Source organism: Grampus griseus (genome assembly GCF_964374135.1).
Source record: "Grampus griseus genome assembly, chromosome: 5".
Lineage (NCBI taxonomy): Eukaryota > Metazoa > Chordata > Mammalia > Artiodactyla > Delphinidae > Grampus > Grampus griseus.
In genome coordinates this window covers 78,335,577-78,355,685 of record NC_138998.1, presented here as the reverse complement: position 1 = coordinate 78,355,685, position 20,109 = coordinate 78,335,577, and the positions used below count along the sequence as shown (strand labels likewise).

The window sequence follows — 20,109 nt, the reverse complement described above, 5'->3', positions numbered from 1 at the left end:
AAAGTAACTATTCTAGTCTGAGATGTAGAACAGTAAGATGCATGTTATAGAAGACTTTGCTCTCAGTCTGAGCTACCCTGTGTATCCTCTACTTTATAGACATATAAATATGAATTGGAAATTATATGTTAGACTTGAATAATGTTTTCCTGCTTCGTTTTAGAACTGACACTTCTTTTCCGATGCCTAAAGAAGTTTATGAAGATCCTGATGTTACTGGAAAGAATCACTATAAATATTTTGAAAGGTAGAAAATAGTTACTGTGAATATGAGCCCTAGTATTGTTAGAGACCACTTTGTAATAATGATAGCAGCTCTTATTTTTAAGTGCATGCAGTGTGCCAGGCATCACTTTATAAGTGCTTTACATATAATATCAATTTTCAGAACAGAAATATAGGGTAAGATATATTATCCCCATTTTACCAGTAAGGAAGCTGAGACCAAGAGAGGAGAAGTAAATTGCTCAAGGTCACATAAATTAGCAAGTGGTAGAGTTGGGGTTCCAACTAAGTCTGCCTGGCATTAGAGGTCCTAATTGCAAATGAGAATGTATATTTGAGAACAAAATGAAGTTATCAAATGAAGTGAGATAGAGCAAAGACACCATGACAGCCATAGTGCAGGGGAAAGTGTTAAAAGAGGGCAGATAGGTGAAATTTGCTCTCTTTGTGTGAATGTTGCCAAAACCAACATGGTCAAAAGATTGACTTTGTTTCATTTGTGAGTAATACTCATGTGATAATCATACACTCAGATCAGATTAAAATAAGATGAGGATTTCCCTATAGGTCCTATCTGAGTTAGCAAAATAGTCTTGATGTTATATCTACATAAGCTCATTTGAGAAAAGTAAACTTGCAGTCCACATTATGCTGATTTTTTCAGAGAAATGTTAAATTCTTAACATACTATACTCAATTCCTAGACTTTTGGGGGGAAACTTTTTAAAGTAAATCATTGGGAATTTCAGAATATCTCAGGGAACTTGAGAAGTTGCTGGGGACTAATGACCAGCTGAAGCCCAAGTATAGGGCAGTTTCTCAGAGTATGGCTTGTTTCCCATCTTCAGAGAACACACTGGGATGTTTATTAAAAATGCAGATTCACTGGCTCTACCTTGTATCTACTGAATCTCCTGGGCTAGACCTGAGAATTTGAATTTTAAACAAGAATCTTCCCACTCCCCAGTGATTTTTGTGTATGCCAAAGTTTGAGAATTACTGATATATGAAGTATTCAAACTCACTGATTTCAAGGGACAAATATTAACAATGGAAGAAAGCTCAGAGAGCACACAATGCAAAAGTACCACACATTTGTGTTTTCCTTTCTCCCCCAGGCCTTTCCTTCCATTTTATCAACAGTTGCCATTCAATGTTGTTTTTGCATCAACCAGGTAAGTAACCATTATTTTAAAACTTTTTTTCCAGTTTATTTTATTTATTATTTGCTTCCATATTTGTTTCCAGAGGATACTTGACTAAATCAATTTTTTAAACTTCGGATCACTAACCATTAGAAGGTCTTCTAGTGGGTCATGAGCAGCATTTTAAAAAACAAAATAGAATAGAAAATAACCAAGAGCATCAGACATATTGAGGGTAGGTTTTTTTTTTTTTTTTTTTTCCGGTACGCAGGCCTCTCGCTGTTGTGGCCTCTCCCGTTGCGGAGCACAGGCTCCGGACGCGCAGGCCCAGTGGCCATGGCTCACGGGCCCAGCCGCTCCGCGGCATGTGGGATCTACCCGGACTGGGACACGAACCGGTGTCCCCTGCATCGGCAGGCGGACTCTCAACCACTGCGCCACCAGGGAAGCCTGAGGGTAGTTGTTTTTTGCTTATAACTTTTTTTTTTTTTTTTTTTTTTTTTTTTGCGGTACGTGGGCCTCTCACTGTTGTGGCCTCTCCCGTTGTGGAGCACAGGCTCCAGACGCGCAGGCTCAGCGGCCATGGCTCACGGGCCCAGCCGCTACGCGGCATGTGGGATCTTCCCGGACCGGGGCACGAACCCGTGTCCCCTGCATCGGCAGGCGGACTCTCAACCACTGCGCCACCAGGGAAGCCCTGCTTATAACTTTTGTTTTGAATAGATACATACATATGCTCATCTGATTTTTGCTATACACTTTCCCATGTCAATATAACTTAAAATTTCTATAGGAGAAAAAAATCCAAGGTATTCTTGAAATGAAACGGAAAAGAAACCTTTTTTAAGGTCTCAGATTTCTGAATAGAAAGTTAGATAGGGCTTGACTTTCAAACATGCATTTAAAGGATATGGTTACTCTTAATGATATAGCATCTTATGAATAGGATATATGTTATCAAAGGTCTGTAATCCTCAATATAAGTGCCAATTATTATTTTTTTAACATCTTTATTGGGGTATAATTGCTTTACAATGGTGTGTTAGTTTCTGCTTTATAACAAAGTGAATCAGTTATACATATACATATGTTCCCATATCTCTTCCCTCTTGCGTCTCCCTCCCTCCCACCCTCCCTATCCCACCCCTCCAGGCGGTCACAAAGCACCGAGCCGATTTCCCTGTGCCATGCGGCTGCTTCCCACTAGCTATCTACCTTACATTTGTTAGTGTATATATGTCCATGCCTCTCTCTCACTTTGTCACAACTCACCCTTCCCCCTCCCCATATCCTCAAGTCCGTTCTCCAGTAGGTCTGTGTCTTTATTCCTGTCTTACCCCTAGGTTCTTCATGACATTTTTTTTTCTTAAATTCCATATATATGTGTTAGCATACGGTATTTGTCTTTCTCTTTATGACTTACTTCACTCTGTATGACAGACTCTAGGTCTGTCTACCTCATTACAAATAGCTCAATTTCGTTTCTTTTTATGGCTGAGTAATATTCCATTGTATATATGTGCCACATCTTCTTTATCCATTCATCCGATGATGGGCACTTAGGTTGTGTCCATCTCCGGGCTATTGTAAATAGAGCTGCAATGAACATTTTGGTACATGACTCTTTTTGAATTTTGGTTTTCTCAGGGTATATGCCCAGTAGTGGGATTGCTGGGTCATATGGTAGTTCTATTTGTAGTTTTTTAAGGAACCTCCATACTGTTCTCCATAGTGGCTGAACCAATTCACATTCCCACCAGCAGTGTAAGAGTGTTCCCTTTTCTCCACACCCTCTCCAGCATTTATTGTTTCTAGATTTTTTGATGATGGCCATTCTGACTGGTGTGAGATGATACCTCAATGTAGTTTTGATTTGCATTTCTCTAATGATTAATGATGTTGAGCATTCTTTCATGTGTTTGTTGGCAGTCTGTATATCTTCTTTGGAGAAATGTCTATTTAGGTCTTCTGCCCATTTTTGGATTGGGTTGTTTGTTTTTTTGTTATTGAGCTGCATGAGCTGCTTGTAAATTTGGGAGATTAATCCTTTGTCAGTTGCTTCATTTGCAAATATTTCCTCCCATTCTGAGGGTTGTCTTTCGGTCTTGTTTATGGTTTCCTTTGCTGTGCAAAAGCTTTGAAGTTTCATTAGGTCCCATTTGTTTATTTTTGTTTTTATTTCCATTTCTCTAGGAGGTGGGTCAGAAAGGATCTTACTGTGATTTATGTCATAGAGTGTTCTGCCTATGTTTTCCTCTAAGAAACTATCAAACTCTTAGAGGAGAACATAGGCAGAACACTCTATGACATAAGTGCCAATTATGATCCCAGTTCCCCTCTAATTTTTTAAGACTGTGTATGGATACCTTTGGCTCTTACATGGATGGAGGAAAGATCCTCTGCTGTCCTTCTAGACAGAGCAACTTTGTGTATTGTCACTTTACCTGGGGACAACTGCAGGCTTGTTTTCTATGAAATGCTTTGTATGAGCAAAAGAGAAGCTGTAAGACAGGTATCTCCCTATAGATACCTTTGGTAATTCTTTAAAAGCAGGCTCACTGGATCTCCTGCTCTGGAGGTCATAATCACATTAGGTCTAAAAATTGTTCAGTTGATTGTGGGGAGTTCTCAGGTCTACAGTGATGAACACTGGGCCCCTCCACTCCTTCCTAACTAATTGTGACGTAAGGGATAAAGATTTCCTTTGAGAGTTAAAGCATGACAGTTGACATTCTAGAAAGTTTCTTTCTCTCTCAGAAGTTTTAAAGAATGAATCAGTAACCGTCTGTGAAGTCAACTCTGGAATTCTGACAGCGTTGAGTTTCTGAGTGGTGAGGATAATTCTGACTTATGTTAGCAAGTATGGACTTGTCTGGGGACAGCTGGCCTTCTCCAGCCACACCCTTTCCATGGCTAGCTGTTGGAGCCTTTACTTTGGACTCTATGTAAGCATCTTGGTGAAGAGGATAAAAAGTAATATTTTTAAAATGTTCAATAGTGGTCTCCAGTTCCACATATAAGGTGCTTGGAAGTTGCTATTAACTGAAGATTTTAAAAACAGGCAAATACAGGGAGTAATAGCTACCCAGAACAGAGATTCATGAGTAGAAACTGCCCTGAGAACCATTCCTAGGTAGGAAAACCTGAACTATAATTGACAAGTTGCTGGAGATTCAGTGTGGAAAACTCTGAGAATGAAAAACTCCAGGAGGACCCAGTCATGGGGGCTCCCACAATTTTGTGATTTACCTCCAGGAACTCAACCAGGTTCTCACAGTAAATATTGGAGAAAAATCCCCCCATGCTTCTGGCAGGAGGAGGGAAAAAGGAACCACTTTGAAATATGCTAGAGCACTCTGTTCTTAACAAGGCCAGCTGTCAGGAGAAACTAGTGAACCAGAGCCTAACATGCTGGGGTATTATCAGAGCCTAACTGAGAGGGGAAGGAAATACCCAGCTTCAGTCCCCTTTTGCCATCCTGCCCCACCTAAGGGGGAAGGAAAACTGAAAAACACTTATGAAGCTCATAGTCCAGATGCATAGGCTCACTGAAAGAAAGACCTAATATATGAAAATAGAATGCTTTCCCCTCCCCCCACACCTTACCACCAAATTACTAAAGACCTATTTACAGTTTTTCTTACTCAGTACATCATGTGTAGCTGTAAGAAAAAAAATTACAAGGCACACTGAAAGGCAAAACCACAATTTGAAGAGACAGCATAAGCATCAGAACCAGACATGACAGGGATGTTGGAATTATCAGAAAAGGAATTTAGAACAACTGTGATGAACATGCTAAGGGCTCTGATGAGTGAAGTAGACTTCAAGCAAGATCAAATAGGCAATGTAAGCAAAGAGATGGAAATTCTGAGAAAGAACTAAAAAAATAAAATTCTAGAGATCAAAAACACTGAAACAGAAATGAAGAATTCCTTTGATAGGCTTGTTAATAGACTGGACATAGCTGAGGAAAGAATTTGTGATCTAGAGGATATCCATACAAACTTCTAAAATTGAAAAGCAGAGAGAACAAAGACTGAAAAAAACAGAATATCCAAAACCTGTGGACAAATACAAAGGTATAGCATACGTATAATGGGAGTACCAAAAGGAGAAGAAAGAAACAGAAGAAATATTTGAAACAATAATGACTGAAAATTTCTCCAAATTAATGTCAGATCTCAAACTACAGAGTCAGGAAGCTCAGAACATCAAGCAGGATAAATGTCAAAATAACTACACCAAGGCATATTATATTCAAACTAAAGAAAATCAGAGATAAAGAATAAATTCTGACAGAAGCCAGAGTACAAAATTACCTCACCTATAGAGGAGCAAAAATAAGAATTACATCTGACTTCTCAGAAACCATGCAAGCAAGAAGAGAGAGAAGTGAAAATTTAAAGTGTTGAGAGAAAAAAAATCAACCTAGAATTCTGTATCCTGCAAAATTATCCTTCAGAAATGAAAGCAAAATAAAGACCTTCTCAGACAAACAAAAATTGAGGGAATCTTGCCATTTGTTGCAAGAAATGTTAGAAGTTCTTTAGAGAGAAGGGAAATAATATAGGTCAGAAACTTGGATCTACATAAAGAAAACAAGGGCATCAAAGACAGAATAAATGAAGGTGAAATAAAAACTTTTATTTTTTAAGTTTATTCAAAATAATAAGACCACCAGGGCAGAAATAGAGACACAGATGTAGAAAATGGATGTGTGGACACAGGGGGGAAGGGGAGGGTAGGATGAATTGGGAGATTAGGTTTGACATAAATATACTGCCATATGTAAAACAGATAGCTAGTGGGAACCTGCAGTAAAGTACAGGGAGCTCAGCTCAGTGCTCTGTGATGACCTAGATGGGCAGCATGGGGGGAGGTGGGAGGGAGGTCCAGGAGGGAGGTCCAAGAGGGAGGGGATATATGTATACACATAGCTGATTCACTTTGTTGTACAGCAGAAACTAACACAACATTGTAAAGCAATTATACTCCAATTAAAAAAAAAAGGAAGACAATGGAAGACAAATGGTGGGCAGTTTGTTTTTCCTCTTTGACTAATTATTAAAGGAGCCTATTTGGAAAAAAAATTAATAATAAGAGCAACAATGTATTTGATTATGTATGCTCATGAATATATCATGTATGCTTATATATAAGTGAAATGAATGACAACAATAATAAAAGATGAAAGGGAGGAATGAGGATTATTTTGTTATTATAAGGTACTTACACTGCTTGAGAAGTGATATAGTGTTATTTAAAAGTGGACTTGGATTAGTTGTAAATGTATATTGTAAACTCTGGGACAATCACTAAAAAAGTAAAAAATAAAGGGAAGTATAACTGATATGTTAATAAAGAAGTGAAAATGGAATCATATAAAACGTGGTTAAAACTACAAAAAGACAGAAAAAGGGTGGAAGATAAAATAGGAACAAAGAACAAGTGCAACAAATAGATATGGTAGATATTAATCCAACTATCAATAATCACTTTGGCCATCAGGGGTCTAAATGAACAATTAAAAGACAGATATTGTTAAAGTGGATCAAAAAAACAAGAACCAATTATATGTTGTCAATAAAAAACCTACTTTAAGTATAAAGACACATATAGATTAAAAGTAAATGGATAGATTAGAACAGAATAGAGAGCCCAGAAAAAAACTCATGTGTTTATGGTCAGTTAATCTATGACAAAGGAGGCAAGAATATACAATGTAGAAAAGACAGCCTCTTCAATAAGTGTTGCTGGGAATACTGGACAGCTACATGTAAAAGAATGAAATCAGAACATTCTCCAACACCATATACGAAAATAAACTCATAGACCTAAATATAAGACCTGAAGCCATAAAACTCCTAGAAGAAAACATAGGAAGAACACTCTTTGACATAAATTGTAGCAATATTTTTTTGGAGCAGTCTCCTAAAGCAAAGGAAATAAAAGCAAAAATAAACAAATGGGACCTAATTAAACTTAAAAGCTTTTGCACAGCAAGGAAGACCATCAACAAAATGAAAAGATAGCCTACTGAATGGGAGAAAATGTTTGCAAATGATATGACTGATAAGGGGTTAATATCCAAAATATATAAACAGCCCATACAACTCAACATCAAAAAAACCCAAGCAACACAATTAAAAATGTGCAAAAGACCTGAATGTCTATTTCTCCAAAGAGGACATGCAGATGGTCAACATGAACGTGAAAAGATGTTCAACATTGCTAATCATCAGGAAAATGCACATCAAAACCATGATGAGATATTATCTCATACCTGTCAGAATGGCTATTATCAAAAAGAACACAAATAACAAACGTTAGCAAGGTGGAGAAAAGGGAACCCTCCTACGCTGTTAGTGGGAATGTGCATTGGTGCAGCCACTGTGGAAAACAGTAGGGAGGTTTCTCAGAAAACTAAAAATAGAACCACCTTATGACCCAGCAATTCCATTCCTGGATATATATCCAGAAAAAACAAAATCACTATTTTGAAAAGATACATGCACCCCAATGTTCATAGCAGCATTGCTTACAATTGCCAAAATATGGAAGCAATTCAAGCATCCATCAACAGATGAATGGATAAAGAAAATGTGGTATATATATATATATATATATATATATATATATATATATATATATATACACACACACACAATGGAATACTACTCAGCCATAAAAAAGAATGAAAATTACCACTTGCAACAACATGCATGGACTTGGAGGGTATTATCCTAAGTGAAGTTAGTCAGACAGAGAAAGAGAAATACTGTATTATATCACTTATGTGCGGAATCTAAAAAGTACAACAAACTAGTCAACATAAGAAAAAAGAAACAGACTCACAGATATAGAGACCAAGCTAGTGGTTACCAGTGGGGAGAAGGAAAGGGGGAGGGGCAATATAGGAATAAGGGATTAAGAGGTATAAACCATTATGTATAAAATAAGCTACAAGTATATATTGTACAACACGGAATATAGCCAAGATTTTATAATAACTATAAATGGAGTATAACCTTTAAAATTTGTGAAATACTGTATAGTACACCTGTAACATATAATATTACACATCAACTACGCTTCAATTAAAAAATGTAAAAAAAAAGAACAAAAGTAAATGGATAGAGAAAACTATAGCATGCTAACACTGAAAGAAAGCAACAGTAGCTATAATAATTTCAGACAGAGCAGACTTCAAAGCAAGGAAAATTATCAGGGATAAAGAGAGGCATTACATAATGATACAGAAGTCAGTTCTCCAAGAAGACATAATAATCCTTAATGTATATGTGCCTGATGACAGTGTGAAACTACATGTGGCAAAAAGTAATAGAATTACAAGAAGTAGATGAATCCACTATCACCTCCTGTTGGAAATGGATACATTTAGCAGACAGAAAATCAGTAAGGCCCTAGTTGAACTTAACAATACCATTAATCAGTTGTATATAATTGGTATCTATAGACTATTTATTCAGCAACAGCAGAATACACATTCTTCTCAAGTTCACATGAAACATTCACCAAGATAGCCACATTCTGGGCCATAAAACACACTTTAATAAATGTAAAAGCATAGAAATAATACAATGTCTGCTCTCAGACCATAGTGGTATTAAACTGGAAATTAAGAACAGAGAGAGAACTGAAAATCCCCAAATATATGGATATTAAACAATATATTTCTAAATAACATATGGATAAAAAAAGATATGGGAAATTTTAAAATATTTTAAACTAAATGAAAATGACAATATAAATTATAAAAATTTGTGCAATGCAATGGAAGCAGTGCTTAGTGGGAAATTTATAGCATTGAATGCATGTATTACAAAAGAAGAAAGATCTAAATCAATCATCTAAGCTTCCACCTTGAGAAACTAGAAAAAGAAGAGCAAATTATATCCAAAGCAAGCAGAAGAAAAGCAGTAATAAGAATTAGAGCATAAATCAATGGAATTTTTTTTTCAAGTGTATGGAGAGTGTGCGCCATGTACTTTCTTAAAAATTTTTATTTATTTATTTTGGTTGTGCCGGGTCTTAGTTGCAGCTTGTGGGCTCCTTAGTTGCGGCTCATGGGCTCCTTTAGTTGCGGCATGTGTGCTCCTTAGTTGCTTCTTGCAGGATCCTTAGTTATGGCATGCGAACTCTTAGTTGCGGCATGCATGTGGAATCTAGTTCCCTGACCAGGGATCGGACCTACATCCCCTGCATTGGGAGGTGGATTCTCAACCACTGTGCCACCAGGGAAGTCCCATAAATCAACAGAATTGATCAAGGAAATTGATAGAGAAAATAAGTGAAACCACAAAGTTCCTTGAAAAGATCACTAAAACTGATAAGCCTCAAGTGAGGCTAACTAAGAAAAAAGAGAGGACACAAATTATTAATATCAGATATGAAAAAGAATCCCCTTTTCAGAAATGAAAAAGGATCACTGCAGATCCCATGGCATTAAAAAGATAATTAAGGAATATTGTGAATAACTCTATGCCTACAAATTGGATATTCTAGATGAAAAGGACTAGTTACTTGAAAGGCAATTTGCCAGAACTCACACAAGAAGAAACAGAAAATCTGAAAAGGCCTATATTATTATTAACAAATTTTTGAATCAGTAATTAATAACTTTCTAAAACATAAAGCACCAGGCCCAGATGGGTCTGCTGGTGAATTCTACCAAATATTTAAGGAAGAAGTTATACCATTCTCTGCAGTCTCTTTCAGATAATAGAAGCTAACTCATTCTTTGAGGCCAGCATTACTCTAATACCAAAACCAGGCAAAGACATTAAAAGAAAGCTACAAACCAACATCTCTCATGAATGTAGGCATGAAAATCCTCAACAAAATATTAGCAAATCAAATCCAACAATGTATGAAAAGAGTTATACACCGCAACGAAGTGGGATTTATCCCAGGTATGCAAGGCTGATTCTGCATTTGAAAATCAGTTAATATGCATCACATCAACAGGCTGAAAAAGAAAAATCACATGATCATATTACTAGAGGCCAGAAAAAGTATTTGACAATATCCAATACTCATTCATGATTAAAACTCTCAGTTAACTTGGATTAGAAAGGAATGTCCTCAACTTTATAAAGAATGTGTACCAAAAACTTACATCACACTTAATGGTGAGAAACTCAAAGCTTTTCCACTAAGATCAGGAAAAAGGCAAGGATGTCGCCTCTCATCACTCCCTTTCAATATCATACTGGAAGTCCTAGCTAATTCAATAAGACAAGAAGAAGAAATAAAAGGTATCCAGTTTGGCTTCCCTGGTGGCGCCGTGGTTGAGAGTCCGCCTGCAGTTGCAGGGGACGCAGGTTCGTGCCCTGGTCCGGGAAGATCCCACATGCCGCAGAGCGGCTGGGCCCATGAGCCATGGCTGCTGAGCCTGCGCGTCTGGAGCCTGTGCTCCGCAACGGGAGTGGCCACAACAGTGAGAGGCCTGCATACCGCAAAAAAAAAAAAAAAAAAAAGGTATACAATTTGGAAAGGAAGAAATAAAACTGTCTTTTAGCAGGAGACATATTCATCTATGTAGAAAATCTAAAAGAAATTACTGAAAAAAAAAGAAAACCTCTCCTGGAACTAATAAGTGATTATAGCAAGGTTGTAGGATATAAGGTTAGTATACAAAAGTCAGCTGCTTTCCTATATACGTACATAGAACAAGGGGAATTTGAAATATAAAACACAGTGCCATTTACATTAGCATCAACAAATGAAATACTTAAATATAAATTTAATAAAATATACACAAGATCTATTTGAGGAAAACTGCAAAACTTTGATGAAAGAAATCAAAGAACAACTAAATAAATGAAGAAATATTCCATGTTCATGGATAGGAAGACTCAATAGTGTCAATATGTCAGTTCTTCCCAATTTGATTTACAGAGTCCATGTAATCTCAATCAAAATCCCTGCAAGTTATTTTGTGGATATTGACAAAGTAATTCTAAAGCTTATATGAAGAGGCAAAAAACTCAGAATAAGCAGCACAATATTGAAGGAGAAGAACAAAGTTGGAGGACTGACACGGCCTGACTTCAAGACCTGCTGTAAAACTTTTATAATCATGAAAGTGTGGTATTATGGAAAGAATAGACAAATAGATGAATGAAATAGAATAGAGAGCCCAGAAATAGACCCACATAAATATAATCAACTAATCTTTGACAAAAAGAACAGATAATACAGTGGAGTCTTTTTAAACAAATGATGCTGGAACAACTGAACATCTACATGCAAAAAAATGAATTTAGGCATAAGCCTTACACCCTTCACAAAATTAACTCAAAATGATCACAGACTTAAATGTAGAATACAAAAACATAAAACTCTTAAAAGATTACATAGGAAAAAAACCTAGATGACCTTGGGTATGCTGATGACTTTTTAGATACAACACCAAAGTCATGATCCATTAAAGAAATAATGGAAAATCTGGACTTCATTGAAATTTAAAACTTCTGCTCTACAGAAGACAATGTCAGTAGAATGAGAAGACAAGTCACAGACTAGGAGAAAATATTTGCAAAAGACATATCTGATAAAGGACTGTTATCCAAAATAATCAAAGAAGTCTGAAACTCAACAGTAAGAAAACAAAAAACCTGATTTTAAAAAAGGTCAAAGACCTTAACAGATACCTCACCAAAGAAGATATACAGATGGCAAATAAGGATATGAAAAGATGCTCCACATGATGTCATCAGGGAAATGCAAATTAAAATGAAATTCCGCTATACACCTGTTAGAATGGACAAAATCTGGAACACTAACACCACCAAGTGTGGAGCAGCAGGACCTTTCATTTTTGGTGGGAATTCAGAATGCTATAGCCACTTCAGAAGACAGTCTGGCAGTTTCTTACAAGACTAAACATACTCTTACCATATGATTTGGCAATCCTGCTCCTTGGTATTTACCCAAAGAGGTTGAAAACTTATCTCTACAGAAGAACCTGCTCACAGATGTTTATAGCAGTTTTATTCATAATTGCCAAAACTTGGAAGTAACCAAGATGTCCTTCAGTAGGTGAATGGATAAATAAACTATGGTACATTGAGACAATATAATATTATTCAGCACTAAAAAGAAATGAGCTTATCAAGTCATGAAAAGACATGGAAGAATCTTAAATGCATATAGTTAAGAGAAGGAAGCCAATCTGAAAAGGTTACATACTGTATGATTCCAGCTATATGACATTCTGGAAAAGGCAAAACTATGGAGGTTATAAGAAGATCATTGGTTGCCAGGGGGTTGGGGGGAATGGGGAAAGGATGAATAGGAGCACAGAGGATTTTAAGGGTAGGGGAAATACTCTGTATGTTACTATAATGATGGATACACGTTATTATACATGTATACATAGACATATAAGGATTTGTCCATACCCATATAATGTACAACACCAAGAGTGAACCTTAATGTAAACTGTGGACTTTGGGAGACTGTGAATTGTCAATGGAGGTTCATCAATTGTAACAAAGCTACCACTCTGGTGAGTCATGTTGATAATGTGTTGGGCTATGCATGTGTGGGGCAGGGGGTATATGGGAAGTTTCTGTACCTCCTTCTCAATTTTGCTATGAACCTAAGATTGCTCTAAAATATTGCCTTTAAAAAATGCAGACATTCAATAGAGTTCATAATAACAAAACAAGATTTGCTAGCTTTATGAAGCTCCTCTTTGTGTGCAGTTCAGTTGGGGCTGGAAGGGAAAATCTAGAAGACTGTAGGTTTGGCAGACAGTACATGTTCCTGGTAGTGGCCCATAGTAGAGGAGGAGGGGCCTGGATGGAGGGAATAGAGCAGCAGTGGCTGCTGTAAAGATACCAAAGCCAGACTAAGTAAGGCTGAGGATGGGATCCAGGACAAGGCAGGGCTCAAGCCAAGTAGGAAGCAGATATGGAGTCTTTCTGGCATTGGGTCCCGATCGAGGTTGGGCGGAGGTGGGAAAGAGATTTTTACTCTTTCTTATTCACATTTTGCTCTCCTCTAAAACCAACTGAAATGGAGAGAAAAAGAATAGGTTGGAGAAAAATAACAAGTTGGTTGGGAAAAATAACCAACAAGTTGGTTGTACTATTAAGTTGCATAGGACTTTTGTCAAAGTAGCATTCCTCCTTTGCATCCTATCCTCAGACCCACCTAGAAGGGTCCCAAGTCAGCAGAAAGCTTAGTCAGGGGGATTCCTCAGGCTTTACCATAATCCTAGAACATTTGATCAGATGGGTCAAATGTGAAATTATTTAATTTAGAAAACAATAATTTATTCTCTTGATTCAAGCTTACGGTGTTATAATATTCACATGATCTGTGATGATAAAGCTAATTTGAAGTTATTTCCTCAAGTAGAATTTTTATAGTAGCATACTTTCTGCTGAAAACTTAAGAAACTATATGTACGTACTTATATTGTCTACATGTGTTAGAAATTAATAGCAACTGCTGAAAAATGATTTCAATGCCTGTTAGAATTCAGCATTAAAAACAATTTAAAGTACTGTTCCATCACAGGTCAAAATGCCAAATAGACACTTCTTTCTAATTGGCTTGAAATGCATTTTTCTTTGAGTTAAGCTTTACATGCTGTGCTCATGTATAAGCACCTCCCCTTGCCTTTGACTTTTTCATAATGGAAATCTCTCTCTTTTTTTCCATTATTTATTGTTTGTGTAATTTAACCAATTCTTCAAAATGATATATTTTAAATGGAAATGGTTATATATTTTTTTCTTATTTTATAAGTAGTCTATATACAGGTTAAAAAAAAGTTAGAAAATTCGGAAGACTATAAACATGAAAAAAATTCTCTCTATAACCCTACTACCCAGAAATAATTGCTTTTATTATTGTGTATCCATCTAGGCATTTTTATGTGCCTAATAACACAGTCTTTAAAAACATAAAAATGTATTCCTAATGTACATACTGCTTTATAGTGTTCTTTTTTCTACTTTACTTTGGATCATAGACATTTTTGTTCATTCATAAATGTAGATTACATTGTAACTTTTAATAGCTGGATAAATTCCATTATGGATGTGCCATTGTTTAAAAAACAATTTTTCTACTGATGGTGATTAAGTTTGTAATTTTTTTTTTAAAGTGTCACATGAGTAGATTGGGAAGGGTTTCCATGGAGTGTTGTTTAGTCAAAAAAGCAAGACGCAAAAACATATTTATAGTATGATTTCATGTTAGTCAAATGATAAAATAACACTATATTTGTGTATACTTGTGTCAGTGTAGAAAATAAGTGTGCCAAAAAATATGGAAGATATAATTCAAGGATACAACTGAGATACATACCCTAGATATTGGGTATATAGAGAAGGTACTGCTACAAGTGGATAAGGAAGAAAAAGGGATTGAGGGATGCAAACTCAAAAGCACAAGAAAACACTGCACTAAAACATTAAACCATATGTGCTGTCATACTTATTGTTTAAGAAATTATGTGTAAGGGTGAGCATATGTTTAAGTGAATTAAAAAAGTTTTTTTGTATTTAAAAATAGAATAAAAAAACAAGGGTGAAAATAATGGGTCCAAGGTTGATGCCTAATGACTCCAGGTATAACCATGTTTTAAAAATAAAATTGGCCATTAAAAAAAGTTTTTTACTCTTATGAGACTTTATAAACACGTCTGCATATATCTTTGCACACTCATTGAATTATTTCCTACAATAAATTCCTAGGAGTACAGTTGCTGGGGCAAAAGGGTATTTTAAGGGTTTGAAATATATTGATAAGTTACCTGTTAGTTAGGTTGCACCTATTTGTATTTCCATCAACAGTTTATGAGAATGTCTGTTTCTTTACAACTTCATTGATGCTAGGTACTTACACACTTTTAAATCATTGCTTATGTTATATAATAAAATAGCATCTTGCTGTTTTAATTTACTTTTCTGAGATTACTAGTTATGTTCATTATCTTTTCATATGATTGTTAGAAGTTTTACTTTTTGTCTTCTGGACTGTCCTTTACCCATTTCTCTGTGGCTATTTAACTGTCTTATTGATTCAAAAGGGCATTTTATATAGAAAGACTGTTTAACTCTTTATCACATATGTTTCAAAACCTATTGATAGGTATAAAGTGATTGTATCAGGTTTTAATTTTTAAAATGATTTCCTCTTTTAGGGCAGAGCCATATACTTTTCCTCCTCCTTCCACTAAGTGCCTCCCCATTCCTTCAAAGTATACTGTGGGCACTCAGACTGATTATCGCGATGCCGAAGTTCAGACAGACCCGTATTCTCCAGAATACATAGTATGTCAGAATTCCATCCCTGAACTGCTGACCCTGGCTACTCTCACTTGGGGTGAGTTGGTAATTCTTTTGAATATTTGCAGATGACAGTCCTGATAACCACACGTGCTAATTGAGTTCTTGGAAATGACACACATAGAGGCAACTGTGGTTTAAAGTATTGCTATTTAAAGCGTCTTGTTCAGTAGAGCTACTTCATAGACTTATACATTTTCTGATAAATTTGTTCAAAGGTATTTACACCCTTTTCACTGTAAGGAGGCTTATTGTTCTTTTCCCCTGAAGCTGAAGTTATATTTCGGCTTAATTTTGTGGTTACTTTACTGACGACTCCCCTCCCTCTTCTCACTGTTTCTCCCAGTGAATCAGTTCTTTTTCACTGAGGCATTCATACTCCTTCTTTACACATAAACCTTTCTTGAGTGTATAATACTGAATGCCTATTCCAACGTATGTAATAATATTATCTTTCTTTGCTAAAATATCTTGCAATTTATCAAGGCTCTCTTATATACTTTATTTGATGATTTGGATGATTTCTTTTGATATTATCTCTGAAATGCTAATATCTTCCAGGCTCAGAAATTCACTCTCAGAGTATAGAAATTCACTCCAGTCTAGGCCCTTATTATGTGAAACTATAAAAATTAATAAGAGAAGGAACCTTTAGAAACTATTAGGCATTAGCTCATTGAACTCACTTGATTGTAGCTGGGAAACTGAGAACAAGAGAGGCTGACTCCTCTAAGGTCATGGAGATAGTTGGTACACTGTAATGATTTTTATTAAAATGAGATTACTTCTGTTTCCCCAATGTAATTAATTGCTGTGATCAATTCTGCGTCACAGGCAAAGAAGATGTTCATATCTGAGTTCTAGTTTTGATTCTTGTTTCCTGGCCCACTTTATGAATCCAGATTAAGCATTCTTGACACCCACACTTTAAACCAGAGGCTCTAATTTCAGGCCTAGATGACAGGTTAAAAGTATGCTGAAATCTTTCCCTCTGCCCTGAGCACATAAAAGACATATTATAAAGATTAATAACCACACTTAAAAGCAAGGAAGAAAATTTCCATAGTCTGGAAGTGGAGACTTCTTCCTAAAAGAAAGAAATAGCTGGGAACCTGTGATGGTAAGCAGGGACTCTGAATGGTGGGGAGCAGATCTGAGTTACCTGCTTAAACTAAAGGAGACAGAAACTTTTCTCCTGCCCACAGATAGGATTGAAGCCCAGTGCCTGCCAGTCTAAGCCAAGTGCTGCTATCTGGGGCCTTGGGCTTTACCTCTTGGTGTGACAAGGGCTTAGCGTTGAGCTGCAGGAGGACCAGAACCAGGACATCTAAAACAAGAAATCTGGGCAGGGGCTCAGAATGCTTCACTTGGTAAAAGGCCTAATCTGGAGTCCTGCCACTGGCAGCTCTGGGGTTGAAGTATCAATAAAACCCTCTATGAGTTTAGGTCTACCTCCTCATTGGTGAGGCCCCGGGCAGAGATTCAAATAGAGGCCCATATACTATTGATATATGCATAGATGTTTAAAAATTATAAATCAAGCCACTATCTGTTAGATAAAATACGTTCTATATTTTTCACAAATCTTTCTAAAAAGTTGAAAGGACAAATGTACATTTAAAATTCTTAGACTCTTTGGGATTGCATGCTGGAATGTGGCAGCAATGGGAGAGGCTGCCTAGTGGCCTGCCCTTTTCTCTGGCTCTGTTCAACATCCCAAGGGGCCTGTCATGCATGTATATGATTGCCCCACCTTGCTTCTCCATTTTCTGTTTACACATCCTTGCAAACAGCTGCCACTTGGCTATGCCTTGGGCTTAAGGATGAACAAACAGCAGCATATAGTCTGCCCTCAGGAGTCTGAATCCCGGGAAGAGGCCCATGTAGGTTTTGGAAGTGGGCTTGGGGCAATTTATGCATGGAATTCGAGGCCCTCTAAGAGCAGGAGTACTCCAGGTGGGCATTTTGTAGTATTATCTTTAAAGTGCTGTGGGAAAATAATTTCAAATCTAGAATTCTTATACCAGCCAACCTGTTATTCAGTGAAGGTGAAATAAGGACACTTTCACAGGATAGGATATTTCATAGGCCTATCTCATAGGATATTGTAAAGATTAATTTAAATTCATTTATGTAATGTGCTTAGACCAGTGCTTAGTATGTAAATAAGCTTTCTATACATGTTAGCTATTAATCTGAAAAGGAAGAACAAAAGGACATACTTCAACAAGAGGAAAAATAAGCCCAAAAAGAAGAAGCAGTGTTTAAGAATATGATGAGCAAAAAAAGAGAAAAATATGTAATTAAAAATTTAAAGTGTTGAGTTTTTAAAAATGATACTTAAAAAAAAGAATGAAGCAAGTACTAAAACTCTAGATCAGGATTAGCAAACTATGGTCCATAGGCCAGTTTGGCCTATTGCCTTTTTATATGGCCTGCAAGTTAAGAATTTTTACATTTAAAAATGGATGAAAAAAACCTATTATGCGACATGTGAAAATTATTTGTACTATTTTGTGACTTGTAAAAATAATATGAAATTAAAATTCCAGTGACCCTAAAAAGGTTTTATTGGAATACAGCCAAACTTATTTGTTACGTAGTGTCCTTGCCTGCTTTTGCACTGCCATGCAGAATTGAGTAACTGAAAGAGACTGTGCGGCCCACAAAGCCTCATATATTTACTCACTGGCCTTTCACAGAGAAAGTTTGATGACCTCTGCTCTAGATCAGTCCTTTTCAGACTTTTGCATGAGTAAGAATCATCTGGTGAGCTTGTTAAAACACTGATTCCTGGCCCCATCCCAGAGATTCTGATTTACTAGGTCTGAGAAAGGGTGGGGAATTTGCATTTCTACCAAGCTCTCAGATGCTGCTGCTACTGCTTGTTTAAGAACCACACTGAGTACTGGAGTTAAGAAGAAATAAGAATAAAGCATGCAAAAATTCTATTTTCTTTTGGAGAGAGAGCAATATTAATTAGCTTTAGACTTTATTAGAAAACTATGAGTGGAAATTTCTAGGTTAAAAAATTTATGTGTAACCTCTGGAAAATAGAGAAGAAATATATCATTTCACAATTGGTAAAGGGGAAAAGGAGGAAATAACAGTAGAAATGGGGGAAAACGCAAAGAAAAAACACGATAAATAGAAAATGCATAGTAAAGTGTAGGGAAAATGTTCAAATATTTTAATAATCAAAATATATAATAAAAGTGACTTAAACTTGCCTATTAAAAAATTCTGGGATTGAATTCATTAAAACCCAGCAAAAACAGCTTGCTATTTATAAAATAGCATTATAACTTTGAAAATAAAGGAGTGGAAAATATACTGAAAGCTGACCCAAAGAAAGCTGGTGTAACAATGTTAATATTAGACCAAAGTTAATCAGAAAACAGTAAAAGGGATAATGAAGAACATGAAATAGTATAAAACGAAAAACCCACCAGAAGTTATATCTGTTATGAATTTGAATTTACTCTGCATAGACTCAAAATATAAAGCAAAACTGATTGAATCACAAGGAGAAATGGACAAATTCCTATTCACAGTGGAAGATTTTTTAATGCTCCTCTTTCAGATTAAGCTATCAAAAGTTAGGATTTAGGTGATTTGAACAAGATGATTAATGTATTTCACATGAAAGACTTTGCATGTGGTAAGCCATGGCGACACCTGCTATAGATCTGATTATGCATTAAGAAAATGTGGAAATAACTTGGCTGTAGCATTTCAAGGAAATAATTATGGTTCTGGGCTCCTTTGAACTGGCAGATTTCTCACTCCACATTTATAGTCATTTGATTTACGAGAAAGATGCCACTATATTCAGTGGGAAAAAGGAGGTCTTTTAATAAATGTTGATGAAACAATTAGATATCCATGTGCAAAAGTGAACTTTGATTCTGATTTCTACCTCCAGGCAGTACTGGGAAAAACAAACAAACAAAAAAAACAACATGTGTGTGTGTGTGTGTGTGTGTGTGTGTGTGTGTGTGTAAATTGATAACCTGATTCTAAAATTAATATGGAAATGTGAAACGGTCAAAAGTAGCCAAGGCAAATGTGAAGAAACAGAACAGTATACACTATGAGATACAAAGACTTACTTTAAAGCTGCAGTAATTACACAGTGTGGTATATTCTCAAAGATACACAAGTAGATCATTGTTACAGAATAGGGAGTCCAGAATTAACCCACAAGTAGATATCATCTGACTTAAGACAAAGATGATACTACAGTACACTAGAAAAAAAATGATCTTTTCAATAAATAGTGCTGAATCAATTAGATAGTCATCTTGAAAACAGTGACTCGATTCCTAGTTCACACCGTAAACTGAACCAATCCCAGATGTCTAAATGTGAAAGGTGAAACAAAAATTTAGAAGGAAACATAAGAG

The 20,109-nt window shown here is 36.2% G+C and overlaps 1 protein-coding gene across 1 annotated transcript in view; it reads left to right on the top strand.

Annotated features, from left to right (window-relative positions):
* Positions 1-20,109, top strand: part of CFAP91 (cilia and flagella associated protein 91) — a 145,398-nt gene that overhangs the window by 14,859 nt on the left and 110,430 nt on the right. Inside the window, exons 4-6 of the mRNA XM_082655585.1 lie at positions 164-247; positions 1,344-1,400; positions 15,559-15,740. Of these exons, the coding sequence (XP_082511711.1) occupies positions 164-247; positions 1,344-1,400; positions 15,559-15,740 (323 nt within the window). The remainder of the gene's footprint in view (positions 1-163; positions 248-1,343; positions 1,401-15,558; positions 15,741-20,109) is intronic.